This window comes from Ahaetulla prasina, chromosome 5, assembly GCF_028640845.1.
Source record: "Ahaetulla prasina isolate Xishuangbanna chromosome 5, ASM2864084v1, whole genome shotgun sequence".
NCBI lineage: Eukaryota > Metazoa > Chordata > Lepidosauria > Squamata > Colubridae > Ahaetulla > Ahaetulla prasina.
The window spans coordinates 4,658,353-4,682,958 of NC_080543.1; the positions used below are offsets into that span (position 1 = coordinate 4,658,353).

At 45.6% G+C, this 24,606-nt stretch overlaps 1 protein-coding gene across 5 annotated transcripts in view; it reads right to left on the bottom strand.

Annotated features, from left to right (window-relative positions):
- Positions 1–826: 826 nt before the first annotated feature.
- TSKU (tsukushi, small leucine rich proteoglycan) overlaps positions 827–24,606 on the bottom strand; it is a 29,921-nt gene continuing 6,141 nt past the window's right edge. For 2 of the 5 annotated variants that reach the window (XM_058186318.1, XM_058186322.1), the window contains one exon: positions 827–2,053. In XM_058186318.1, coding sequence (XP_058042301.1) covers positions 985–2,043 — 1,059 coding nt within the window. In that variant the 5' untranslated portion in view covers positions 2,044–2,053 and the 3' untranslated portion in view covers positions 827–984. Of the gene's footprint in view, positions 2,054–5,866; positions 6,042–20,241; positions 20,455–21,513; positions 21,669–24,606 lie in introns of those variants that run through there. The other 3 variants (XM_058186320.1, XM_058186319.1, XM_058186317.1) reach the window with 3 other exon arrangements.

The following is a 24,606-nucleotide window of genomic DNA, read 5'->3' on the forward strand; positions in this document are numbered from 1 at the left end:
TGGTCTCAGGGTTTCAAGAAGAACTACTGAGCATTAGGAAAATCAAATAAACCAGGGGACCCCCAGTCCAGGGGGGAGCATGGTTCGGACCGGATTGCTTGATCCGATAGCGATAGCAGCGAGGTGGTTCGGAGAACCGGTAGCAAAAATCCCTGCCCACCCCGCCCATGCCCAGCTGAGCCGCGCGATCATCAGAGGTTTTTTTTTTTTTTTACTTTTAAAAGCATTTTTTCTTCGGCCAAAAAAATGTTTTTAAAAGTTAAAAAAAACACCCCTCTAATGATCGCGCAGCTCAGCTGGGATCGTCAGAACCCTTTAAAAGCCGAAGAGGTTGATGAAGAAAAGCCTTTAAAAGGCTGCTCTGATGATCCCAGCTGAGTTGCCTGATCATCAGAGGCTTTTAAAAGCATTTTTAACAACCTCTTCAGCTGAAGAGGTTGTAGAAAAAATGCTTTTAAAAGTTAAAAAAAAAAAAGAAAAGTTGGCCACACCCACTGTCACATTACCACTACCACCCCCCCACCAAGCTATGCCCACAGAACTGGTAGTAACAAATTTTACATTTCACCCCTGCCCCAGGCCCTTTCTGTGGACTGGTAGTGGTCCATGTCTCATTGGTAACCGGGCCATGCAAACTGCAGGCGAGTGTTCAAGCACACGAAGCTATTGCGCAAGTGGCAGGTGTGTGCGCATGAAACCATCCCCTTCCAGCTCTGTGGACCACCGGTGATGGGGGTGGGGTGGGGGGCACCCCCATCACCGGCGGTTCACGGAGCTGGAAATTTGGGGGGGGGGGAACCGCTGAAATAAACGAGACTCACGAACATTCTGTCCCATCCCTTATTGCAATGCGGAGTTGAGATATACAAAGAAAAAGGTATAAATTAAATGTTTGTACAGAAGGCACATTCGTGGCTGTGTTTGATTTTTTTTTTTTTTTTTAAAGAAAACAGAAGTCCAATCTTGCGGAGGTTCGGTCCTTGGTCACAACACGTAGGGTGCCACGGATCCGTGGCCGCTGTGACATCGTAGGACCTCTTTTGTGCTCGGCCCAGCTGCTCGGTGGTAGTGGCCTTCCCGAACGGTCTTGAGACACCGGATGTCCTTGGCCAAGGCCACGCTCTTGATGGAAGGCAAGTATCTCAACATCGGTTTGGAGAAAGTGTTGGCCACTCCCGTCCCCGAGAGGTTGAGCTCCTGCAAAGAACTGAGGCTGTAGAACACCTTGGGGTTCAAGGATTTCATGTTGGGGTTGTTGGATAAGTCCAGCACTTGGAGAGCGGAGAGGTCCTTGAAGCCAAAAGGCGAAATGTCCAAGAGATGTTGAATCCCGCTCAAGGACAAGTGGGTTAACCCTTTCAGGCCCAGGAAGGCGTCCTTCTGAACGGTGGACACCGGGTTTCCGTCCAGGTTTAAGTAACGAAGGGGGATCCCTTGAAGATCCGGGATGCTGGTTAATCGGTTCCCCGAGAGATTTAAGCTTTGAATGTTAGGAACGGGTTTCTCCGAGTACCTGGACACCCGGCTTATTAAGTTGTTGGAAAGGTCAACGTTGATGGGTTTCCCTTGACCTTTGAAGGCAAAGACGTTCAAGGTGACCTCCAAGAGAAGGTTGTTGCTGAGGTCCGCTTCTCCCAGAGGGGACTGAGAGAAACAGTCCTCGGGGATGGTCACCAAAGAGTTATGGCTCAGATCCAAAGACTCAAGATACCTGAGTCTCGAGAAGGTGGTAGGGACTACCTTGGAGATTTTATTGTAGCTCAAGTCAAGGCCTACGAGAGTGGTGTAACCAGGCCCAGTTAACATGGACTGGTTGATGGCTTCCAGATGGTTGGAAGATAAATCCAAGTAAGTGGTGTCCAAGGGGATGGGAACAGGCACCAGGTGGGATCCGATCCCACTGCAGTCCACTTTGGTGAGGCTGAAGCTGTCGAAGAGGCCAAAGGTCTCCACTTCGCAGTGGCATCTCGGGAAACAAGTCCTTGAGGTGGTACCAAAACAGGGCAAAACTAGCAGCACCTGGAACCAAACCAAGGAAGACATCTTGGGACACCTGCAGAACGAAAACAAGAAAAAGTAGAGGTGACACAGGTGGTTAAGACCGGTCCCACCAATTCTACACAGATGCTGGGATCCTCAGGGACCTTCCTGAACAACAAGTTGATCCAGAACTTCTCTGGGAAAGGGCCATGGGTTGGGAGATGCCAACCCTTGGTTCACGGTTCCTAACCTTTCCTCGTACAGGTAGTCCTTGACTTATGACCATAACTTAGCCCAAAATTTCCACTGCTAAGCGAGACACTTGTTCAATGGATTTCACCCCGTTTTGCGATCTTTCTTGCCACCATTGTTAAGCGAATCGCTGCAGTTCGTTCAGTGAGCAACACGGTTGTTAAGTGAATTGGGCTTTCCCATTTGACCTCAGAAGGTCGCAATAGGGGACCCGTATGACCCCTGAGACACAGCAACCAGCATAAATATGTGCCGGTTGCAAATTTGTTCAAATGTTGATCACACAATCATGGAGATGCAGCAATGGTCGTAAATTGAGGACTGTCTGTACAGCCAATCGGAAAACCGCTCATAAGGCACTTTTTTTGGTGCTGTTGTAACTTTGAACGGTCACTAAATGAATGGCTGTAACTCAAGGACCATTTGCAAGTATTTGTTCTGAAGGCTTAGTCTTGTCCAGTCAGAATTAGCCCCTGTCTTTCTTCAACTTTTCTATTCGTAGCCATTGTCAGGTCCTGTACTAGTCATGTAGTAATGTATATATTTTAACTTCGATCAAATAAGCCTCCTTTATATTCCTTTGCTCAGCCATATATAACGGCTGTATGGCCGTTATACTAAACCTCTAATTATAAGTCAGGAAGTACCCGTAATTTTCCAATTATTTCCCCCTGCAGAGAAGAAGAATAATACACATCAGGAAGGATGAAATGACAGCAGGGAAGAAATCTGTATGCATTCAGTCAAAACAGAGTTGGAAGGGACTCTATACCCATGATGGTGAACCTATGGCACCCACTCTCTGCAGGCACGTGAGCTGTTGCCCAGCTCAGCTCCATTGTGCATGCGTACGCGTGCCTCCTGCCAGCCAGCTGATTTTTAGGATGCGTGGTGGGCAGGGTGAATGCGGGAAATTCGCAGGGGAGTGGGTGCATTGCATTAAAGGGCCACAGTGTGGCTCAGGCTGTAAGAAGCCTGTTATTAAACACAGCTGCCTGCAATTACTGCAGGTTCTAGTCCCACCAGGCCCAAGGTTGACTCAGCCTTCCATCCTTTATAAGGTAGGTAAAATGAGGACCCAGATTGTTGGGGGGGGGGCAATAAGTTGACTTTGTATATAAATATACAAATAGGATGAGACTATTGCCTTACACAATGTATGCCGCCCTGAGTCTTCGGAGAAGGGCGGGATATAAATGTAAATAAATAAAAAAAAAATTATGGCAGAGGTCTCCAACCTTGGTCCCTTTAAGACTTGCTGTGTCTGCACCCCCCGAGCCGGGCCTCCTGCCAGAAAATGACTTGGAAAGTGAGGGGGAAGGGCCATCAGGACTTACCTCGGGAGCACCTGCTTCCCTGGCTCAGCTCCAGGAACCAGAGGCAGGCCAGGTGGAGGAGATAACGAGGCCTCCGTCCCCTGACTCTCCCCCCCCCAGGCCACACCTTCAGACCCAGCTGATGGCAATCAGGCCTGGCTGAACCCTAGGTTTTGTAGGCAGGAGAGGCGGGAACAACAGAAGCAGGGGTGGGGCAGGCCTAGGAAGTGCTGAGTCATGGAGCTATAGGATATAAAGGCAGCCAGAGCTGCTGTGCCTCTTCACAGCAGGCAAATCAACTGATTAACTAAGAGCTGAAGTTTGTTCCTGGGTGACTCATCGACGTCGAGGGAGATAACAGAGACACTTGGCAGACGCTGGCTATTCTGCTGCCAGAGCTGATAGTGCCGGCTAATTAAGCCATCGCTCGGACGGAGGCGAAGGAGGACAGAACACTTGTGGACTTCAACTCCCAAAGTTTCTCAGCCAGCTTTGCTGGCTAGGAACTCTGGGAGTTGAAGTCCACAAGTCTTAAAGGGACCACAAGTCTTAAAGGGACCAAGGGACCCCTGCATTATGCGATCACTGCCCTATACCCTTTCAAAGAACTGCATCCAGATCCTTCCCTTTGGGAGTGGGATTTCTGACCCACTCATTCAGTGGGGCCAGCATGCAGAAGACCCATTATTAAGGGCCTTCTCTGTGGTGGCCCCCTCTCTCTGGAACATCATCCCCCCCCAGAGATTAGAACGGCCCCCACTTTGACACTCTTCCAGAAGGCGCTGAAGACCTGGTTCTGCCAGTGGGCCTGGGGAACCCAGAGCGGGATGGAGCCCATTAAACGGCTTGTGTCATGTGTTGTTACCATGGCGGGGGGGTGTTATTTTATTGTATTATTTTATTAATTTATTATATGATTCTCTCTTTTATTTGTTTTTGTTTTTTTTTATATTCTTGTAAGCCGCCTTGAGTCGCCATGGGCGAATAGGCGGCAATATAAATTCCCTAAAATAAATAAAAAGAAATAAACTAAACTAAACGGGAGAACATTCGAATAAGATCATTGAAGAGTTAGGTTCAGATTTTAGAAAAAGGACCGACTTCAATTTAAAGGAGTTTCAGTTTGAAAAAAAGTAAAGAGAGGAGTGGAAAAAGAATTAGAGATTAGGGCGAATAGTAATACTGTGTATATAGCAGAATAGAAGGAAAATTAAAAAAAAAAATAGAATTTTATGGCAAAAAAATGAAATATATAAAATAGTGTTGGGAGAAAACTAAAAGTGGAAACAATTTTTGACTCGGCCAATACTCTGTTCAGAAAAAAAATGTGCTGTTTGTTTGTACGTGAGTTTGAAAAAATAAAAAACTTTTATAAATAAAAAAAATAAAAATAAAAGAAATAAAATAAACCCCAGGAGACAGTGGAGGATGGGTGGGGTGGGGAACACGACTTAGTGACTCTAACAACAACAACAACAACAGGGTAATTCACCAGAAGGAATTCAGGAATCCACAGCCTTCCAATGGCTGGATAGCTTTCCAGATGTGCTAGACAACACACTGGTTAACAACCAAGGGAGTTGTGGGTCAGCACAGCTGGATACCAAATGGCCCACACCGGGTTAATGCCAGAGAATGGAAAATAATCTGGTGATGTCATGTAATTTTTTATCTCTACAGAAATACGGGCTGACCACTTCAATTGGCTTGGGAATCCCACCCAGTTTCTCTCTGGCTCCAAAGCAGTGGTGGAATTTAATTTTTTTTTTTTTACTACCGGTTCTGTGGCCGCGGCTTGGTGGCCGTGGCAGGGGAAGGATATTGCAAAATCCCCATTCCCACCCCACTCTGGGGCCAGCCAGAGATGGGATTTGCTGGTTCTCTGAACTACTCAAAATTTCCACTACTGGCTCTTCAAAACCTGCTGAATAGCATCCCTGCTCCAAACCCCGAATTGTTTAACCCGAAGTTTTTCAACCTTTGGGCATGTTAAGATGGCTAGACTTCAACTCCCAGAATTCCCCAGCCAGCGTCATTGACAGGACACGCTACTTACCGTGTTTCCCCGAAAATAAGACCCTGTCTTATATTTTTTTGAACCCTGAAATAAGCGCTTGGGTAATGAAACCTCCATCTCCACAAACCTCCCTCCCCTTCCAGCACTGATGGTGTTACCTAGTTGGGTCATGAAACGTCTGCAAGAAAATAAGCAAGCTCAGAGAGCTGTAACAATCACACATTTTCCTCCTCCTCCTCCTCCTCTCCGCAAACCCCACTCCCTTCTAATAAAACATTTGCAACAAAGCCACCAAACTCACAGAGCACCAAGGAACTCCACTGCTCAACCCCGAGCTACGAATATTCTCTTCTATCCAATTATGTTCTTTCTGCGCCGACTCAGTAAGCTCAAACTGTCCAAGGAGCTGCTGATCCAATTCTACAGAGGAATTATTGAGTCTGTCATTTGCACCTCTATAACTGTCTGGTTCGGTTCTGCAACCCAAGAAAAACACAGACTTCAGAGGATAATTAGAACTGCAGAAAAAATAATTTCTACCAACCTGCCTTCCATTGAGGACCTGTATACTGCACGAATCAAGAAGAGGGCCGTGAAAATATTTGCAGATCCCTCGCATCCTGGACATAAACTGTTTCAACTCCTACCCTCAAAACGACGCTATAGAGCACTGCACACCAGAACAACTAGACACAAGAACAGTTTTTTCCCGAAGGCCATCACTCTGCTAAACAAATAATTCCATCAACACTGTCAGACTATTTACTGAATCTGCACTACTATTAATCGTTTCATAGTTCCCATCACCAATCTCTTTCCACTTATGACTGTATGACTATAACTTGTTGCTGGCAATCCTTATGATTTATATTGATATATTGATCATCAATTGTGTTGTAAATGTTGTACCTTGATGAATGTATCTTTTCTTTTATGTACACTGAGAGCATATGCACCAAGACAAATTCCTTGTGTGTCCAATCACACTTGGCCAATAAAAATTCTATTCTATTCTATTATTTCTTTGCGTTGCTAAACTTTGTAAAATCCTCACTTCGCCCACCTGGGGGGGAGGTGAAAAAAACAACAACACGATGAAAGGTTTGCTATCATCCAGTCAATGGGAAAAAAAGACCCGTTTCAAAAGCAAACTGAAGGACCTGTCAACTTTTCCAGGAAACAAAATGTCATTTACTTTTTTAAGGCTCTAGCAGGCAAGCCCCCTCACTTTAAAACTGGCCAGCCCGTTTCAAAACGGGGGGGCGGGGAAAAAAGGGATTAAACTCCAAGGGTGGATTTTAAAAAAAGGAAACAGGTCCTTTCAAACCCAGGAAGAAAAAAAAAAAGAGAAAGAGAGAAAAGTGAGACCAGCACACCAACTGAACTGACGAGAAGGGAGGTGACAGTAGGAATAAATTATATACAGTAGCCTGGGGAAGAGACAAAAGATGATTAACAGCTTCTATTTTTAAACAGAAAAGAGACAAGGGTGAACCGGAACAGGGCAGGATAAATCAAAACCTCCCGAATGGTGTTGCTTTTGTAGCATTTCTCTTTTAAAACCCTTAAAAAGCTCCCTTCCCCCCCCCTGCCCCGGTTCTCCGAAATACAGGCGGTCCTTGACTTACGACCGCAACGGAGCCGGACGTTAAGCGAGACCTGCGTTGTTTTGTTGCCCCGTCGGACGGCTTTTCCCGCCACCTTCGTTAAGCGAATTGCTGCCGTTCTGAAATGAGCCGCACGGTCGTTAAGCGAACCTGGTTTCCCGCCCACCCACCCGCCCCTTTGAGTTTGCTTGTCCAAAAGTCGTAAAAGGGAATCGCGTGACTCCGGGAGCATGCGACCGTCATAAGCGTGAGTCAGCGGGTCAAACATCCGAATGTAAATTGCGTAGCCCCGGGGAATGTGGAGAAAAGGTGATAAGTCACTTTTTTCAGTGCCGTCGTAAGTTTGAACGGTCACTAAATGAACGGAATAAGGACTATCTTTCCGTCTCTTTCACTCGTCTCCCTCTCTTTTCTCTCCCTTCTTTTTTCTTCTCTCTCTCCTCTCTTCTCATTCCCTCTCTCTCACTTCTTTCTCTCTCTCCTTCCCCTTTCTTTCTCTTTCCTTTCTCTTTTCCTCTTTCCTTTTTCCTCTCTCCTCCTCTTTCTCTCTCTCTCTCTCTCTCTCTCTCTCTCTCTCTCTGTCTCGTCTTTCTTTCTCTCTCCTCCAAATTGAGAAGCAAAAAGCAAACCAAACTAGCAAACTGCAAGTTTTAACTTGCAAAGGCTTGAGGAAAAAAAACTCAGGGCTGGGGCAAAACTTAAAGAAAAACTGGCATGGATTTTCCAGGAACTTGCTAACAAAGGGACAAATTATTACTTCTTTTAATAATAATACACGAAGACGTCATTAACACATTACTACGGAGTCCAGTTTGAGTCACCACGGAGGTGGGATTCAAATACTGGAGCAACCAGTTCCCCTGAACTGGTCTGAATACCACCTCTGGCCACGATACTAAAGACGTGTTGCGGCTTTAGAAAAGAGTGTAGAGAAGAGCAACGAAGAGGATTAGCGGACCGGAGGCTAAACTGTAGAATGACCAGTTGTGGGAATTAGTATGTCTTGTAGTCTAAGTCAGGGGTCTCCAACCTTGGCAGCTTTAAGACTTGTGGACTTCAACTCCCAGAGTTCCTCAGCCAGCAAAGCAAAGCTGGCTGAGGAATTCTGGAAATTGAAGTCCACAAGTCTTAAAGTTGCCAAGGTTGGAGACCCCTGAATGGTCTAAATGGTGAGAAAGACCAGGGGTCGCATGATAGCATCTCCCAATTTTTGAGGGGATCACATAACCCTGGGACACTGCAGTGGCTGTAAATATGAGTCAGTGGCGACAGAATATTTCATCACATACACATGGGGATGCTGGAACGCTCGTTAAGAGTGAAAAACGATCATAAAACTCACTTTTACCAGAGCTGTTGTAACTTCGGTCACTAAATGAACTGTTAGTAAGTCGAGGACTATCTGCACATATTTACAGGCAGCAAACCCTGCAGCATTCCTAGCTAGCTGCTTCTAAGTGGTCCGTCAGCAGCCTGCAGAGCTGGCAACAAAATCGGACAGCGATGAGGCTGAGGTGGGGCCAGGGCCATCGGGGAGTGAGGTGCGGACTCCAGAGCCTCCAGAGACTGATAGTAGTGAGGCAGAGGAACAGGAGGAGCCTGTTCCTAATGCATGCATGAGAAGAGCTGCCAGAAGGCAAGAGCAGCTCAAGCAGAGGACGACTCGGGAGTAGGGCCAAGAGATGATTGGCCCTTCCCAGAAGGCTTAAAAGACCAGCAACGGCATTTGAGCTTTGCTGGAAAACAACGTTGGTAGCTGCGTCTTCTGCTTCGTCTACGTCTTGCAATTATTTTTGTGACTTCTGAATGTTTGCCAACTTTGGCAGTTTGCCTAATTGGACCAAGGTTTGCGATAGGACTGAGGAATTTGTGTTGGGAGGACTTTGTTTTAATTTGAGTTGAACGACGCTGGGAATGAAGTAATTCTCAGCTGTTCGAATAAAGTTTGTTCGCTTTTTCCCATGGACTGAGTTTCTTACTACCTACTTGGGCCTGGGTCACAACTGAGTGATGGTTGCTTTAGAGTTGCAGAATATTGGGTGAAAACCCAAAGAATTGGGTTAATTCAGATAACCACAAATCTCAATCAACATAGATCAGTGGATCCTGGGAGCGTAACAGAGGCGTCGCTCTGAATACAGGATCTTGGGGACAACAGCAGGGAAGGTCTTTCCAATTCATCTTGAATCCTCTGCAGGCTAAGCGGCCGATTGTTGTAAGGCTACTTCCACATTTGCAGCGATGGTGGGTTGCTACCGGTTGGGCGAATCGGTAGCAGTGGCAGCCAGAGGCTCCGCCCACCTGACCAGACGTCATCAAAAACACTCTGTGCATGCACAGAACCTTCTGCATATGCGCAGAAGCACCACACGCTCTTGAAGCAAGTGTGCGCACTCGCACGCTCCCAATAGTGAACCGGTAGTGCCGGGATTTGAAACCCACTACTGATTTGCAACAATGAGCAAATTCCTTAGAGCAATGTTTCTCCGCCTTGGGAACTTTAAGATGGGTGGACTCCAACTCCCAGAATTCCCCTGGCCAACTAGGGTGGAGTTCGACTCTCTGAATTCCCCCAACCAGCATGGGTGGACTAATTCTGCCTTAGCCCTGAAAGACAGCTGGGTGACTTTGGGCCAATCACCAGGAGATGGTGAGTTCTAGTCCCGCCTTAGGCATGAAAGCTGGATGGGTGACTTTGGGCCAATCACCAGGAGACAGTGAGTTCTAGTCCCGCCTTAGGCATCAAAGCCGGCTGGGTGACTTTGGACCAATCACCAGGAGACGGTGAGTTCTAGTTCTGCCTTAGGCATCAAAGCCGGCTGGGTGACTTTGGGCCAATCACCAGGAGACGGTGAGTTCTAGTCCCGCCTTAGGCATCAAAGCCGGCTGGGTGACTTTGGGCCAATCACCAGGAGACGGTGAGTTCTAGTCCCGCCTTAGGCATCAAAGCCGGCTGAGTGACTTTGGGCCAATCACCAGGAGACGGTGAGTTCTAGTCCCGCCTTAGGCATGAAAGCTGGATGGGTGACTTTGGGCCAATCACCAGGAGACTGTAAGTTCTAGTCCCGCCTTAGGCATCAAAGCCGGCTGGATGACTTTGGGCCAATCACCAGGAGACGGTGAGTTCTAGTCCCGCCTTAGGCAGGAAAGCCAGCTGGGTGACTTTGGGCCAATCACCAGGAGACGGTGAGTTCTAGTTCTGCCTTAGGCAGGAAAGCCAGCTGGGTGACTTTGGGCCAATCACCAGGAGACCGTGAATTGTGTAGTCCTTGACTTACAACCATTCATTTAAGTGATCGTTTGAAGTTACAACAACATTGAAAAAAGTGACTTATGACTAGTTTTCACACTTATGACCATAGAATAATTCCCGTGACCACATGATCAAACTTCAGACACTTGGCAACTGTTTCATATTTATGACGGTCGGAATATCCTGGCAGTATGTCATCTCTTTTTGCAACCTTCCGACGAGCGGAGACAAAGGGGAAGCCAGGTTGCCTTAACAACTGCAGCGACTCACTTAACAACCGCGGCCAGAAAGTTCATAAAATGGAGCAGAACTCCACCATCTCGCTTAGCAACAGCCATCCTGCATTCAGTTGCGGTTGTAATCCGAGGAGTCCTTGTTTTCCCGCTTTAGACACAAAAGCCATCCGGGTGACTCTCTGGGCCAGCTAGTTTCTCTAAGCCCAACCCACCTCACAGGGTTGTTGTTGCGGAGACAATAGGAGGAGGTGCGAGGTTTGCTGTGTGTTTCTCCACGTTTGAATTATTTGTAAAAACAACAAATAAATAAATAAATAAATATGAGATACGTGCATCCCTGTGAATTCCTCCGTTGCGGCTTTTGATGAAAAACAGTTGTGTTGCAAAAAAAAAAAAATGAAGAAAAGAGACTGTTGGCAGATAAGCAACGGTCTTTGGCATTGTGTAAGCCGAGTGTTTCCAGCCACGGCTGCCGTACAACAGCCACACCTGTGCCCCACCTTGGCTGTTGCACAAAAAAACCCCAAAAACCACCGATCCTTTAAGCTAGCCAAGAGCAAACCGCTGGATCTAGCCAGATTTTCCATCAGACAGTCCATGCCAGGAAGGTAACCAACCCTTAACTCAAAAGGAACCATCGTTGTGTTGACTATTTATTTTTTTTTACCTTTTGGTTCTGCAATTTCGAGAAACAAAAACTGGACAGCGGAGATCAAATTCGGGTTCCAGTTTCAAACGGGAGGGAGGATTCACGAAGTTGTGTTGAGTTTTTCACTCCCTGCAATAAGTCACATTTAATTTTCTTTCTCTAAGACAATCCAATCCGGCTCACTGATCCAGTTTTGATGCTCAAACTTATAACCGTTCATTCAAAGTTACGCCGACGCTGGGAAGTGTGACTTATGATGGTTTTTCACACTTACCGTTGCAGCATTCCTGAGGTCACATGATCAAAATTCAGGAAATAAATATATATATATATATATATATTCAGTGAGGTGTATACAGGTAATCCCGGACTTACAACCATAATTGAGCCCCGAAGTTTTGTTCCTAAGTGAGACATTTGTTAAGTGTGTTTTGCGCCATTTGTTATGTGAACCACTGCAGTTAAGAATAGAATAGAATAGAATTTTTATTGGCCAAGTGTGATTGGACACACAAGGAATTTGTCTTGGTGCATATGCTCTCAGTGTACATAAAAAAAAAAAAGATACGTTCATCAAGGTACAACATTTACAACACAATTGATGGTCAATATATCAATATAAATCATAAGGATTGCCAGCAACAAGTTATAGTCATACAGTCATAAGTGGAAAGAGATTGGTGATGGGAACTATGAGAAGATTAATAGTAGTGCAGATTCAGTAAATAGTCTGACAGTGTTGAGGGAATTATTTGTTTAGCAGAGTGATGGCCTTTGGGGGAAAAAACTGTTCTTATGTCTAGTTGTTCTGGTGTGCAGTGCTCTATAGCGTCGTTTTGAGGGTGGGAGTTGAAACAGTTTATGTCCAGGATGCGAGTGATCTGCAAATATTTTCACGGCCCTCTTTTTGATTCGTACAGTATCCAGGTCCTCCATGGAAGGCAGGTTGGTAGCAATTATTTTTTCTGCAGTTCTAATGATCCTCTGAAGTCTGTGTCTGTCTTGTTGGGTTGCAGAACCGAACCAGACAGTTATAGAGGTGCAAATGACAGACTCAGTAATTCCTCTGTAGAACTGAATCAGCAGCTCCTTGGGCAGTTTGAGCTTAAGTTAGTCACCCTTGAGTTTGCTGGTCAAGAGGTCGCTAAAGGGGATCATGTGACCCTGGGACACTGCAACCGTCATAAGTACATGCCAGTTGCCAAGTGTCTGAATTTTGATCACATGACCCGGAGGATGCTACAATGGTCATTAAGTGTGAAAAATGCTCACTTTTTTTCCAGTGCTGTTGTAACTTTGAAGGTCATTAAATGAACTGTTGTAAGTTAAGGATTACCTGTATATGTTATTTGGTGGTTTGTTTTTACAGCGCTAGAGAGTGGCGGGAGAGGCTTCCGGCATTTGGGGGAATTAGGAAATTCTATTTCTTGAGGGATTTATCACCTGTCTAACGGGCAACCAACCAACCAACCAACCCGGTTGGTGTTTCATCAGACTTAAACCAACTGTTTTGTTTCTCCCTTTGGGAAGTTGCTGGCAGGAAGCGTTTTGTAATCCTTTCAAAACTTTCTGCCAAAGTTAGATTCAAGACAGGCTTGGAGCAGGAGACCAGCAGCCACACCCCCACTGTGAAGGCAGACACAAAAATACCGAACTATAAAATAAAATTAAAAATTCGTCTTTTCTTTCCCACCAAGTGTGTCTCTTCTATCATTGAATGTGTGAACCATCCCAGAGATTAAAATTAATATTTCTTTCCTAGCTTGGTTCATGGACCGCGCTGAAGATTCAGAACAAAGAAAATAGTTAATTTTTAAGTCTATGCTTAGCACTTTACCACCGTATTTCTCGGCGTGGACGGCTTTAAGCTGTGTGGACTTCAACTTCAATTCCACCAGTTGGGGGATTCTGGGAGTTGAAGTCCACACAGCTTAAAATTGCCCAGGCTAACAAATAGTTCACTTGACATACATAATCCTTAATTTACAACAGTAAATTTAATGACCGTTCAAAATTACGACGGCAGTGAAAAAATGTGATTTACGACCATTATTTGCACTTATGACCTTCACAGCATCTGCAATGATCCTGCGATCAAAATTCAGATGCCTGGCAACCGATTCATACTTATGACCGTTGCTGTATCCCAAGGGTCACGTCGCGATCCCCTTTTTGTGACCTTCTTAACAACCAGATTACTCAATTAACAACTGCAGTGATTCGCTTAACAAATGTGGCAAGAAATGTCATAAAATGGAGCAATATTCACTTAACAAATGTCTCACTTAACAATGAAAACTTTGGGCTCAATTGTGGTCGTAAGTCGAGGACTCTCACGAAATATCGCGACCTGGCCATCGAAACTACACGGCTATGGATGAAACATGTAACAGTGATAGCCGCTGTCATCGGGGCACTTGGTACCATGTCCAAGAATTTTACAAAACACATCAAGAAATTGCAGCTTCCTGCAATAACACCAGCAGAACTGCAAAAAAAAACTGTGCTACTTGGAACATTGTACATCTTTAGAAGGTACTTGGTTTGATACCTAGGACGCTGGTAGCAAAGCATATCAACCATTAGCACCAGTCAATGGTATTTGTGATGCCTTTTTGAATGTTCAGTTGACTGAGTTTCATGTTTAATGAATAAAGTAATTAATAATTAACTTAAGTCATTAAACATGAAACTCAAGTGAGTTTCTCGCCTGGACTACTGCAATGCTCTCTACATGGGGCTCCTCTTGAGGAGCACCCGGAGACTTCAGTTGGTTCAGAATGCAGCCGCGTGGGTGATAGAGGGAGCCACTCGTGGCTCCCATATAACACCGATTTTGCGCAGGCTGCACTGGCTACCTGTGGTTTTCCGAGTGCACTTCAAGGTGCTGGTTACCACCTTTAAAGCGCTCCATGGCATAGGACCGGGATATCTTCGGGACCGCCTTCTGCTACCACATGCCTCCCACCGGCCGGTACGCTCCCATAGAGAGGGTCTTCTCAGGGTGCCGTCAGCCAAACAGTGTAGGCTGGCGACCCCCAGGGGGAGAGCCTTCTCAGTGGGGGCACCTACCCTCTGGAACGAACTTCCCCCAGGACTTCGACAACTTCCTGACCTCCGGACCTTTCGCCGCGAGCTGAAGACGTATCTATTCTTCCGAGCAGGACTGGCTTAAATAGGGTTTTTAAACTTGGATTTTATTGGGGTTTATTTTATATTTTGTATTGTATTTTAAATTTTAGGCCATATTGAATAAGTTTTTTAAAGAGTGTTTTTATTGTAATATATAGTATTATTTTATCTGCCTGTTCACCGCCCTGAGTCCTTCGGGAGAAGGGCGGTATAAAAATTAAATTATTATTATTATGATTATTATCTCAAACTGAGATACTGAATTTTTTTTTTCAAAAATTGCTGAAACCATCCATTTAAAAAACATCTGGCAGAAGGTTTATTATATCCACCCACCCTGCACAAAAAGCCATGCCCGCACAGCCCTTTCTCTCTCTCTTTCTCTCTTTTTCAAGTTGAGAAAGTTCCGGAGTATTTCACTTTTATCAAAAACTTGGCAAGGGGCTGCCCGCCAGATGCTCCCCTTCTCTCCCTCCCTTGCCCAGAGTCGGGAGAGGCTGAAAGCCAGAGCAACAAGGCATATTTGTTTTAAAACTTCTCCTGAATTCCCTCCACCCAGCTGGCTTTGCAACAGGCTTAAGGAAGAGGAAGGGGGGGGAAACTCCCCCAACGGATCATCCAAAGGAGAAAGGGGGGAAAAAAAATAATTCGGTATCAAAGAACAGAGGTGGAACAGCTTACAGGCCTTTTAAAACTAGCCACCTGGTTGCCGAGCGCTTCAGAAATGGAATTTGCCAATTGCAAACCAAGGTTATTTTATTGCATTCTGTTTTACTGTGGTTATATGGTCTCTCTCTGGGCACATTGAGAATATATCTGCTGAACAAAACTCCGCACTGGCGAACAGGTAGGGTATCCGGCCAGGAAACATTACTCGTCTCCATTCAGTTGCCCAGACTCCACCCCTGCAAGGGATTGTGGGGTCATTAAAAGAAAATGATGGTTTTACTGTGGTTATGCTCAGTGGTGAAATCCTCCGCGGATTGCCACCGGTTTGCTGCGTGCGCATGTGCAATGCGCACCAAATGCGCACTTTGCGCAGAAAAAGAAGGCTTAACAAGGTAAGTAGAACAGCCGGGGGCGGGAACAGCTGTGCAGCGTGATTTAGATTCGCTAGAAAGCAGGATTTTGATTGTTGGAAATACCAGTTCGGGTGAACTGGTAGGTTTTTTTAACTACAGATTCACCCGAACTGGTACCTTTTTATTTTTACTACCCGTTCATCCGAATTGGTAGCTTTTATCACTACCGGTTTGCTAGAACCGGTGCGAACCGGTAGCATTTCACTCCTGGTTATATTGCAGTTAAGAGTGTCCAACAGGGCTTACCTGGGCTTAATCTAACCAGGTTTAACTGAACAGATAATTTCCTGGGTTCCTGTAACATCCTGGCCCATAAACACACCAGTTGAGCCAAGCAGCCTGGACTACAGGTAGTTCTTGACTCACAACCGCAATTGAGCCAAACACTTCTGTTGCTAAACGAGACAGTCGTTGAGTGAGTCTTGCCCCGTTTTACGATTTCTCTCCCCCGCAGTGGTTTAAACAAATCGCTGTAGTTGTTAAGGTGGTAACGCGGTTGTTACGGGAGCCTGGCTTCCTCATGGACTTTGCTTGTCACAAAAGGGGATCACGTGACCCCAGGACACTGCAACCGTCATAAATACGAGTCAGTGGCCAAGCATCTAAATTTTAAATCATGTGACCATGGGGACACTGCAACGGTCGTTAAGTATGAAAAACGGCCCTCAGTCACGCTTTTCAGTGACGTAACTGCGAACGGCCACTGAACAAATAGTTGTAAATCGTACCATTGCAACTTGTAAACTTTCAAGTCAACACAACCACAACAATGTAGGAGGTTGAGTTTTGTTCGAAATGCCTCGTACGTTTCTCAAAACCAAGCCTGGCTTAACGGTGACATCGAAACCACTTGCTAAGCCCGAAACCACGCTGTGCAAACCACCATGGCTTTAAAACAAGATCAGTTATGCTTTAATGATAGGTTAGCATCCAGCACGACTGCATTTAGGGTATCGGGTCAAACGAGGATACGGTACCCTTCCCCCCAAAAATAGAGACTGTCAAATCTTCGCCAATTGACACGGAAGAAATTAGTGATTTTTTTCCCAAAGTCTTGTGAGTAGTGACTAAGGACATTGTGGGGGAAAAAACTGTGGCAAAGTTCTCCAAATGTTTTCGGCTTGTAAATGCTGGCAGTTGATGCTAGTTTTTAATCGATTAATTCACTCATCCCAACTTTATTACTTCAACTTAAGGCAACAAGCATATCTAATACTCCCTTTTTCCTAATATTTTCCCTACAACAACCCTGTGAAGTCGGTTGGGCTGAGAGAGAATGGCCCAAAGTCATTCAGGCAGCTTTCATACTTAAGGCGGGACTAGAATTCCCTGTCTCCTGGTGATTGACCCAAAGTCACCCAGCTGGCTTTCATGCTTAAGGCAGGACTAGAACTCATTTCTTCCTGGCGATTGGCCCAAAGTCACCCAGCTGAGCTGACTTTCATACCTAAGGTGGGACTAGAACTCTTCTTCTCCTGGTGATTGGCCCAAAATCATTCAGGCAGCTTTCATACTTAATGTCGTGTCCCACTCCCACTCCGACGAACGAGTCAAGAAAGTCCGTAACAAACTTGGCAACGAAGCCTCTGCCAAGTGCATTCGAGGTTTATCAGGGCAGGCAGGAGTCCAAGTTGTGACTTCAGCGATAGAGTCCGATATCGGCCAACTAGATAAGACTTTGCTTGATTCAAAGTTGGAATGCCAAAAGCAGGTCCTTTATATAGGCTGTGGGGTGTGGCTCCATGACTCAGCATTTATCCAAGCCTGCCCCACCCCTCCTTCTGCTGGCGTCGCCTCTCAGATCTCCGGAAGCGAGGGTCCACCTAATCTGAATTGTCTTCAGCTGGATCTGCTGTCAGCGTCTGGGAAAGGGAGGGGTCAGAGGGAGTAGGCCCGGGTAATTCCAGCACCTGGCTGGCTTCCTGCTCTGAAGGCTGAGCCAAAGGAACACACGCTGTATGAGTGAGGTTTATCGGGCTTGTCCTTTCACTCCTGGAATCCTCTCTGGGCATGGGGCCAGGCGGAATGGGGGGGGGGGTGGCTGGAGTCATGACAGGCCGTTCATCTTCATTATCAGACTCGGAGTCTGATAAATGGCCCGGTTGGAGACAGGAGGGGCCCGGCTGAGGAGAGGAGGGAGGACGAGTCACAACACTTAAGGCGGGACTAGAATTCCCCATCTCCTGGCCCAGAATCACCCAGCTGGTTTTTATTTCTATGGTGGGACTAGAACTCCCTGTCCCCTAGTGATCAGGCATGTATTCGAGGGGGATCAAAAGATAGCAAAGCTTAGATAGTTTGGTCAGAAGATGGAGAGCTAAGAGGCTCATCCTTAGCAATTTTCAGAATATATCTATAGTGATGTAAGCAGTTGTTTAGTTTGGCACAATTTCTGTGCAGAGGTGAAGAACGAGAAAGGAAATTGCTCAGAGGTTATTCCATGTGTCTTTCTTGGTTCCTGGAGGCCTGACATCAAGGGAAGTCTAGGAGTTGAAGTCCACACATCTTAAAGTTTCCAAAATTGAAAAACACCACTTTAGGGGGGCCAATAATTTAGCCTGCATTGATACCATACTGGTAATTAGCTGACCAAAAGAACACCTACATAGGTAGTCCTCCACTTACAACTATTTGTTTAGAGATAAGATAATAAATAAAATAAATATAAAAATAAAAATATATATATAAAAAAATAATAATAATAAAAATAAATTAAATCAAATCAAAATTAAAATAAAATATAAAAAATAAAATAAAATAAATATAAAAATAAAATATAAAAAAAATATAAAATAAATTAAATCAAATTAAAATTAAAATAAATAAAATAAATATAAAAAATAAAATAAATATAAAAATAAAAAATAAAATAATAAAATAATAAAATATAAAATAAATTAAATCAAATTAAAATAAAACAATAAAATAAAATAAAATAATAAAATAAATATAAAATAAAATAAATATAAAATAAAATAAAATATAAAATTTGAAATAATATAAAAAATAAAACAAAACAAAACAAAATAAAATATGGATCAGTTGCCAGGTGTCTGAATTTTAGTGACCGTGTGGAATGCTGCAGAGGCCGTAAGTGTGAGAGAAACGATTGTAAGTTCACTTTTTTCAGCGATGTCGTAATTCCAAATGGTCACTAAGCGAACTGTTGTAAGTTAAGGACTACCTGCATAGCATCTCCCCACTTGCCCTTAATTTAGTGGAAGAGGGTTCCTGCTATTTTGGTCCAGGAGACGCATGTCTGTTCAAAGCATTGCTCACTTCCAGAGTCTGGAACCCGTGTTTATTAGGACATGACTAATCAGGGTTATATGTTACGGATTCCGCTTTTCAAGCAGTTTCGTGGTTTTTTTTTAATTACCGTATTTTTGGACTATAAGATGCACTATTTGTCTCCCAAAAGGGGGAGGAAATGTCTCTATATCTTATAGATCAAATATTGCTGACGCCCTGCCCACTCCCGGCCGTTTTTTTTGCCTCCACATGCCCTGTTTTCAAGGCTTTTTTCAGCCTGTTTTTGAGGCATTTTTTGGCCTATTTTGGGAGCTTTTTCAGCTCATTTTTTCTGAAAAAATGGGCTGGAAAACCCCTCGAAAACGGCCCTCAAAAAGCCTCGAAAACAGCCCCCAAAAAGCTCCGAAAATGGGCCAAACCCTCAAAAACAGCCCCCACCCAAAAAGCCCCCAAAACGGGCTGAAAAAAGCCTTGAAAACAGGTCAGAAAAAGCCCCAGAAACAGGCCGAAAAAAGGCCTCAAAAAAGGGAGGCCAAAAACTTTTTTTGTTGTTTTCTAAATTTAGGTGTGTCTTATAGTCCGAAAAATTTGGTACATTGATTGTGATTTTATTAAGGGAAGACTTTAATCCTGAAAAATAAGTTTTTATGCTTGACTTGTCCAATTCAAGTTTTGGGAAGACACCCATGTCTGGTTTTCATGCTCCTGCATTTCACTGCAATTCAGATAGTCCTTGACTTACAATGGTTCACTTAGTGACCGTTCTTTTATACAGCATAAGGCAAAATATCGAAAACTAATGGTCTCCCTACTGTATGTGATGAATATAGGCAGTCCTTGTCTTACAACGGTTCATTTAGTGACCCTTCAAAGTTACAATGGCACTGAAAATAGTGAGTTAGGACCATTTTTCACACTTACGACCGTTGCAGCATCACATGCACCCTGATGGTCACGTGATCGAAATTCAGACGCTTGGCAAGTGGTTCATGTTTATGACAGTCGCAGTGTCTCGGGGTCACGTGACGTTCCCCTTTTGCGACCTTCAGACGAGCAAAGTCAACTGTGGAATCCAGATTCAGTTAACAACCGTGTGACTAATTTACACAAATGCAATGCTTCGCTTAACAACGGCAGCAAGAAAAGTTGTAAAATGAAAGGCACTCGCCTGACAAATGTTACAGTCGTAACTCGAGGACTACCAATGTTCGTTCAGATTTCACAACTGTGCTTTGTCGGATCAGTCTCTTTCACAGTTAAGGTTCTGCTTACAAGTAGTCCTCGACTTATGACTACAGATCAGAATTTCTGCTGTTAAGCAAGGTGGTTGTTAAGTGAGTCACCTCCAATTTCAGGACCTTTTGTTGCCACAGCAGTTAAGCCAATCCCTGTGCACTCACTTAACAACTGTCTCACTGAGCAAGAGAATTTTTGGGCTCACTTGTGGCTGTAGGTCGAGGATTACCTGTATTGCAGAAGTCGCATGATCTTCATTTTCAACATTCTGTGACAGTTTCCCAGTCTATCTTGCAATCCCTCACTTCCTCTCCCACCTGCCAGCAGTCTCTTACATACCTTATGAAAGAGGAAAGAGAACGGGAGGGAGAAGGTCAAGGAGAAAGAGAAGGGAAAGAGAAGAAGAAAGAGAAGGGGAAAGGAAGGGAAGGAGAAGGAGAAAGAGAGAGAAGGAGAGGGAGAAGGGAAGGAGGAGGAGGGGAAGAAGAGGAGGAGGAAGAAAAGGAGGAGGAGGAAAAGGAGAAAGAGAAGGGAAGGGGAAAGGAAGGGAAGGAGGAGGAGAGAGAAGGAGAAGTAAAGAGGAGAAGGAGAGAGAATGAGAAGGAAGAGGGGAAGGAGGAAGGGAAGGGGAGGAGGAGGAAGAAAAGGAGAAAGAGAAGGAGAAATGGAGGGGAAGAGGAAAGGAAGGGAAGGAGAAGGAGGAGAAGGAGAAGAAAGAGAAGGAGAGAAGGAGACGGAGAAGGGAAGGGAAGGAGGAGGAGGAGAATAGGACGAGGAGGAAATGGAGGAAAAGAAGGGCAGGAGAAGGGAAAGGAAGGGAAGGAGAAGGAGAAAGAGAGAGAAGGAGAGGAGAAGGGAAGGAGGAGGAGGAAGAAAAGGAGGAGGAAGAAAAGGAGGAGGAGGAGGAAGAGAAGGAGAAGGAGAAAGAGAAGGAAGAGAAGGAGGAGAGAGAAGGAGAAGTAAAGAGGAGAAGGAGAGAGAATGAGAAGGAAGAGGGAAGGAGGAAGGGAAGGAGGAGGAGGAAGAAAAGGAGAAGAGAAGGAGAAATGGAGGAAGAGGAAAAGGAAGGAGAAGGAGGAGAAGGAGAAAGCAAGAGAAAGAGAGAAGGAGGAGAAGGGAAGGGAAGGAGGAGGAGGAGAATAGGACGAGGAGGAAATGGAGGAAAAGAAGGGCAGGAGAAGGGAAAGGAAGAGAAGGAGAAGAAGAAGGAGAGAGAAGGAGAAGTAAAAAGAAGGACAAGGAGAGAGAAGGTGAAGGAGGAGGGGAAGGGAAAGGGGCCAGGAGGAGGAGGAAGAGAAGGAGAAGGAGAAAGAGAAGGAGAAAGGGAGGGGGAGGGGAAGGGGAAAGGAAGGGAAGGGAAGGAGGAGAAGGAGAGAGAAGGAGAAGAAAAGAGAAGAAATAGAGAGGAGATGGAGAAGGAGAAAGAGGAGGACGACGAGGGGAAGGGGAAGGAGGAAAAGGGGAAGGAGAAGGAGGAAAAGGAGGAGGAGGAGAGATTTACAATGTTCTCTGCCAGATGCCAGAAAGGAAACTCAATGGGGAAGCCCGCAGGAAGTCGAAACTGCTTTTTGGCCGCCCTTGTCCATTCCATTTCTCTGTTTAGATAAGGAAATCTCTCTGGAATGATGACATCCCCAAGCGGGCAAAGGTTGTCTCCTAGTAAACAAAATTAAGGTGGGGTTGGCTTGTGTTTCTATCTCAATTTTACAGTCATCCATAAACATCAATATATATATAAAAAAATAACCCACATGGAGAACTCCAGTTGTCAAGCAGTAGAAATAATAATAATACAGAATAATAACAAAACTCACAGGATGGCGATGTTAGTCGGGGTTGTGGAAAACGTCCCATTACATAACCCCGGCTGAAGGAACAAGAACCCACAACACTTACTTGCTGAGTCTGTACACACCTTCTCTGTAAGACTGTTGTGACCCAGGCCCAGGTAGGTAGTAGGAAACTCCGTCAGTGTAAACACAAACAAACTTTATTCGAACAGTTGAGAATTACTTCATTCTCAGCGTAGTTCAACTAAATTAAATTCCTTCCAACACAAATTCCTCAGTCCTGTCACCAACCTTGGGTCCAATTAGGCAAACTGCCAAAGGCCTTTCTTGGCAAACATTCAGAAGATACTGATGTGAAACAAATGCAACAAGATGAAGCTATCAACGTTGTTTTCCAGCAAAGAGCCCAAATGCTGTTGCTGGTCTTTTAAGCCTTATGGGAGGGGCCAGTCATCTCCTGGCCTTACTCCAGAGTTGTCCTTTTTGCTTGAGCTGCTCTTGCCTTCTGGCAGCTCTTCTCATGCATTTATTAGGAACAGGTTCCTCCTGTTCCTCTGCCTCACTACTATCAGTCTCTGGAGGCTCTGGAGTCCGCACCTCACTTCCCGATGGCCCTGGCCTCACTTCTGCCTCCGACGCAGAGCCCTCATCCGGGCCTTCCCCAGTCTCCAGGGCTGGCCCACGCTCTTCCTCAGCCTCATCGCTGTCCGACTCCATTGCCAGCTCTCAGGCTGTTGGCAGATCACAACAAAGACTTACACATGCTGGCTAAATAAAACTACATGGTTTATCTTTACCCAAAGATGCCTGCGAGATCTGATCCTTCCGTCGCAACGATAAAAACTGCGTCACTTTTGCAAGCAGCCTCACCCCTGTTGTAGGTGCAAGTATAGTCCTTGATGTATGACCACACTTGAGCCCCAAATTTCCACCGCTAAGCAAGACAGCTGTCAAAAGCTGTGGTTTTGCGACCTTTCTTGCCTCAGTCCTTAACTGAATCACTGCAGTTGATAAGTTAAGTCACACGGTTGTTAAGTGAATTGGGCTTCCCAACATTTGACTTCGCTGGCCGGAAGGTCCCAAAAGGGGATCACGTGACCCCAGGCCACCGGAACAGTCATAAGTACATGCCAGTTGCCAAGCCTTTGAATTTTGATCGCGTGACTACGGGGATGCTGCAACGGTCCTTAAGTGTGAAAAGCGGGCGTGGGTTGCTTTTTCCCGTGCTTTTCGAAGGTTACAACACTAAATGAAGGGTTGCAAGTTGAGAACTACCTGTTATGTGCAACGTGGCAATTTACACACAAAAGGGGTGGAGCTCCAAGCCCAACACGGCTTTCGTCATTGGCCCCCGTTTATCCTAACGGAGAGAACAATTAGCCAGTGGAACTACTGGCCTCCAGAAGTTGTAAGTGCTCCATCACAGGAGGTTTTTTTTAAAAAAAGAGACTGGGAGGCCACCTGTCTGAAATGGTATAGGGCAGTGACGGGTAACCTTTTTCTCGTGTGCCGAAAGTATGTGTGCGCGTGTGCGACAGCATGCACATGTGCCGGCACCCATAATGCAATATGCCACCCCCCGTGCATGCGCGCACAATCCGCCCACGCTTCCCCAGCTTGCCTGCACATATGCACGTAACCCAGGGGTGAAATGCTCCTGGTTTGGACCGGATCGCCCGATTCGGTAGCAATGGTGGCGGGTGGTTCGGAGAACCGGTAGCAAAAATCCCTGCCCAGCTGAGCCGTGCAATCATCAGAGAGTTTTTTTTGTTTTTTGTTTTACTTTTAAAAGCATTTTTTCTTTGGCCAAAAAAAATGCTTTTAAAAACCTCTGACGATCAGGCAACTCAGCTGGGATCGCCAGAGGAGCCTTTTAAAAGCATTTTTTTTACAACCTCTTCAGCCCAAGAGATTGTAGAAAAAAAATGCTTTTAAAAGTAAAAAAAAAAAAAAAGTTGGCCATGCCCACCCAGTCACATTTACCCCTTTCCACCAAGCCATGCCCACCAAACTGATAGTAACAAATTTTGCATTTCACCACTCATGCAACCCATGCCGCCCCCCCGCCCCCCGTTTTGGGCCTAGCAGCCTCCCTGCAGCCTCCTGGGCCCAAAAACAGACTGTGGAGGGAGCACACCACCCCCCTCCTCCCAACCTCTGCACATATGCGCATGACCCCCGTGCAAGCGCACGACCCACCCCGTCCATGCGCGCGCATCTCCTGCATTCCCCACAACCAACACGCATCCCACAAATCAGCTGACCAGCAGGAGGCCTCCGTAGACGTGCATGATGGAGCTGAGCTGGGCAACAGCTCACGTGCTGTGCCATAGGTTCGCCATGACGGGTATAGGGTCTCCTCCTTGAGCAGGGGGTTGGACTAGAAGACCTCCAAGGTCCCTTCCAGGCTCCGTTCTGTTTGATTGAATCATTTTTGCTGCACCCAACGTAGGAAGACACGCGGGGCTCCCAACGCGAAATGGATGGGTTATGAGTCGAGGAGCCCTTGTAGAGGGAAGGAGTGCAAGTCCAAAACATTTTGAGAAGACCCCGGGAAGCCCTCCCCAAGCGATCAATCTGGAGTCCCAACTTCAAATGTCCCAACATTTAAAATGGGCAAATTTCAACAAATCATCCTGTGCACTGATGCTGTTACCTCGTTAGGTCATGAAACGTTTGCAAGAAAACAACCAAGCTCAGAGATCTCCTTCTCCTCCTTTCCACAAACCCCCGACTCCCTTCTACCACTGATGATGTTACCTAGTCAGGTCATGAAACGTTTGCAAGAAAACAACCAAGCTCAG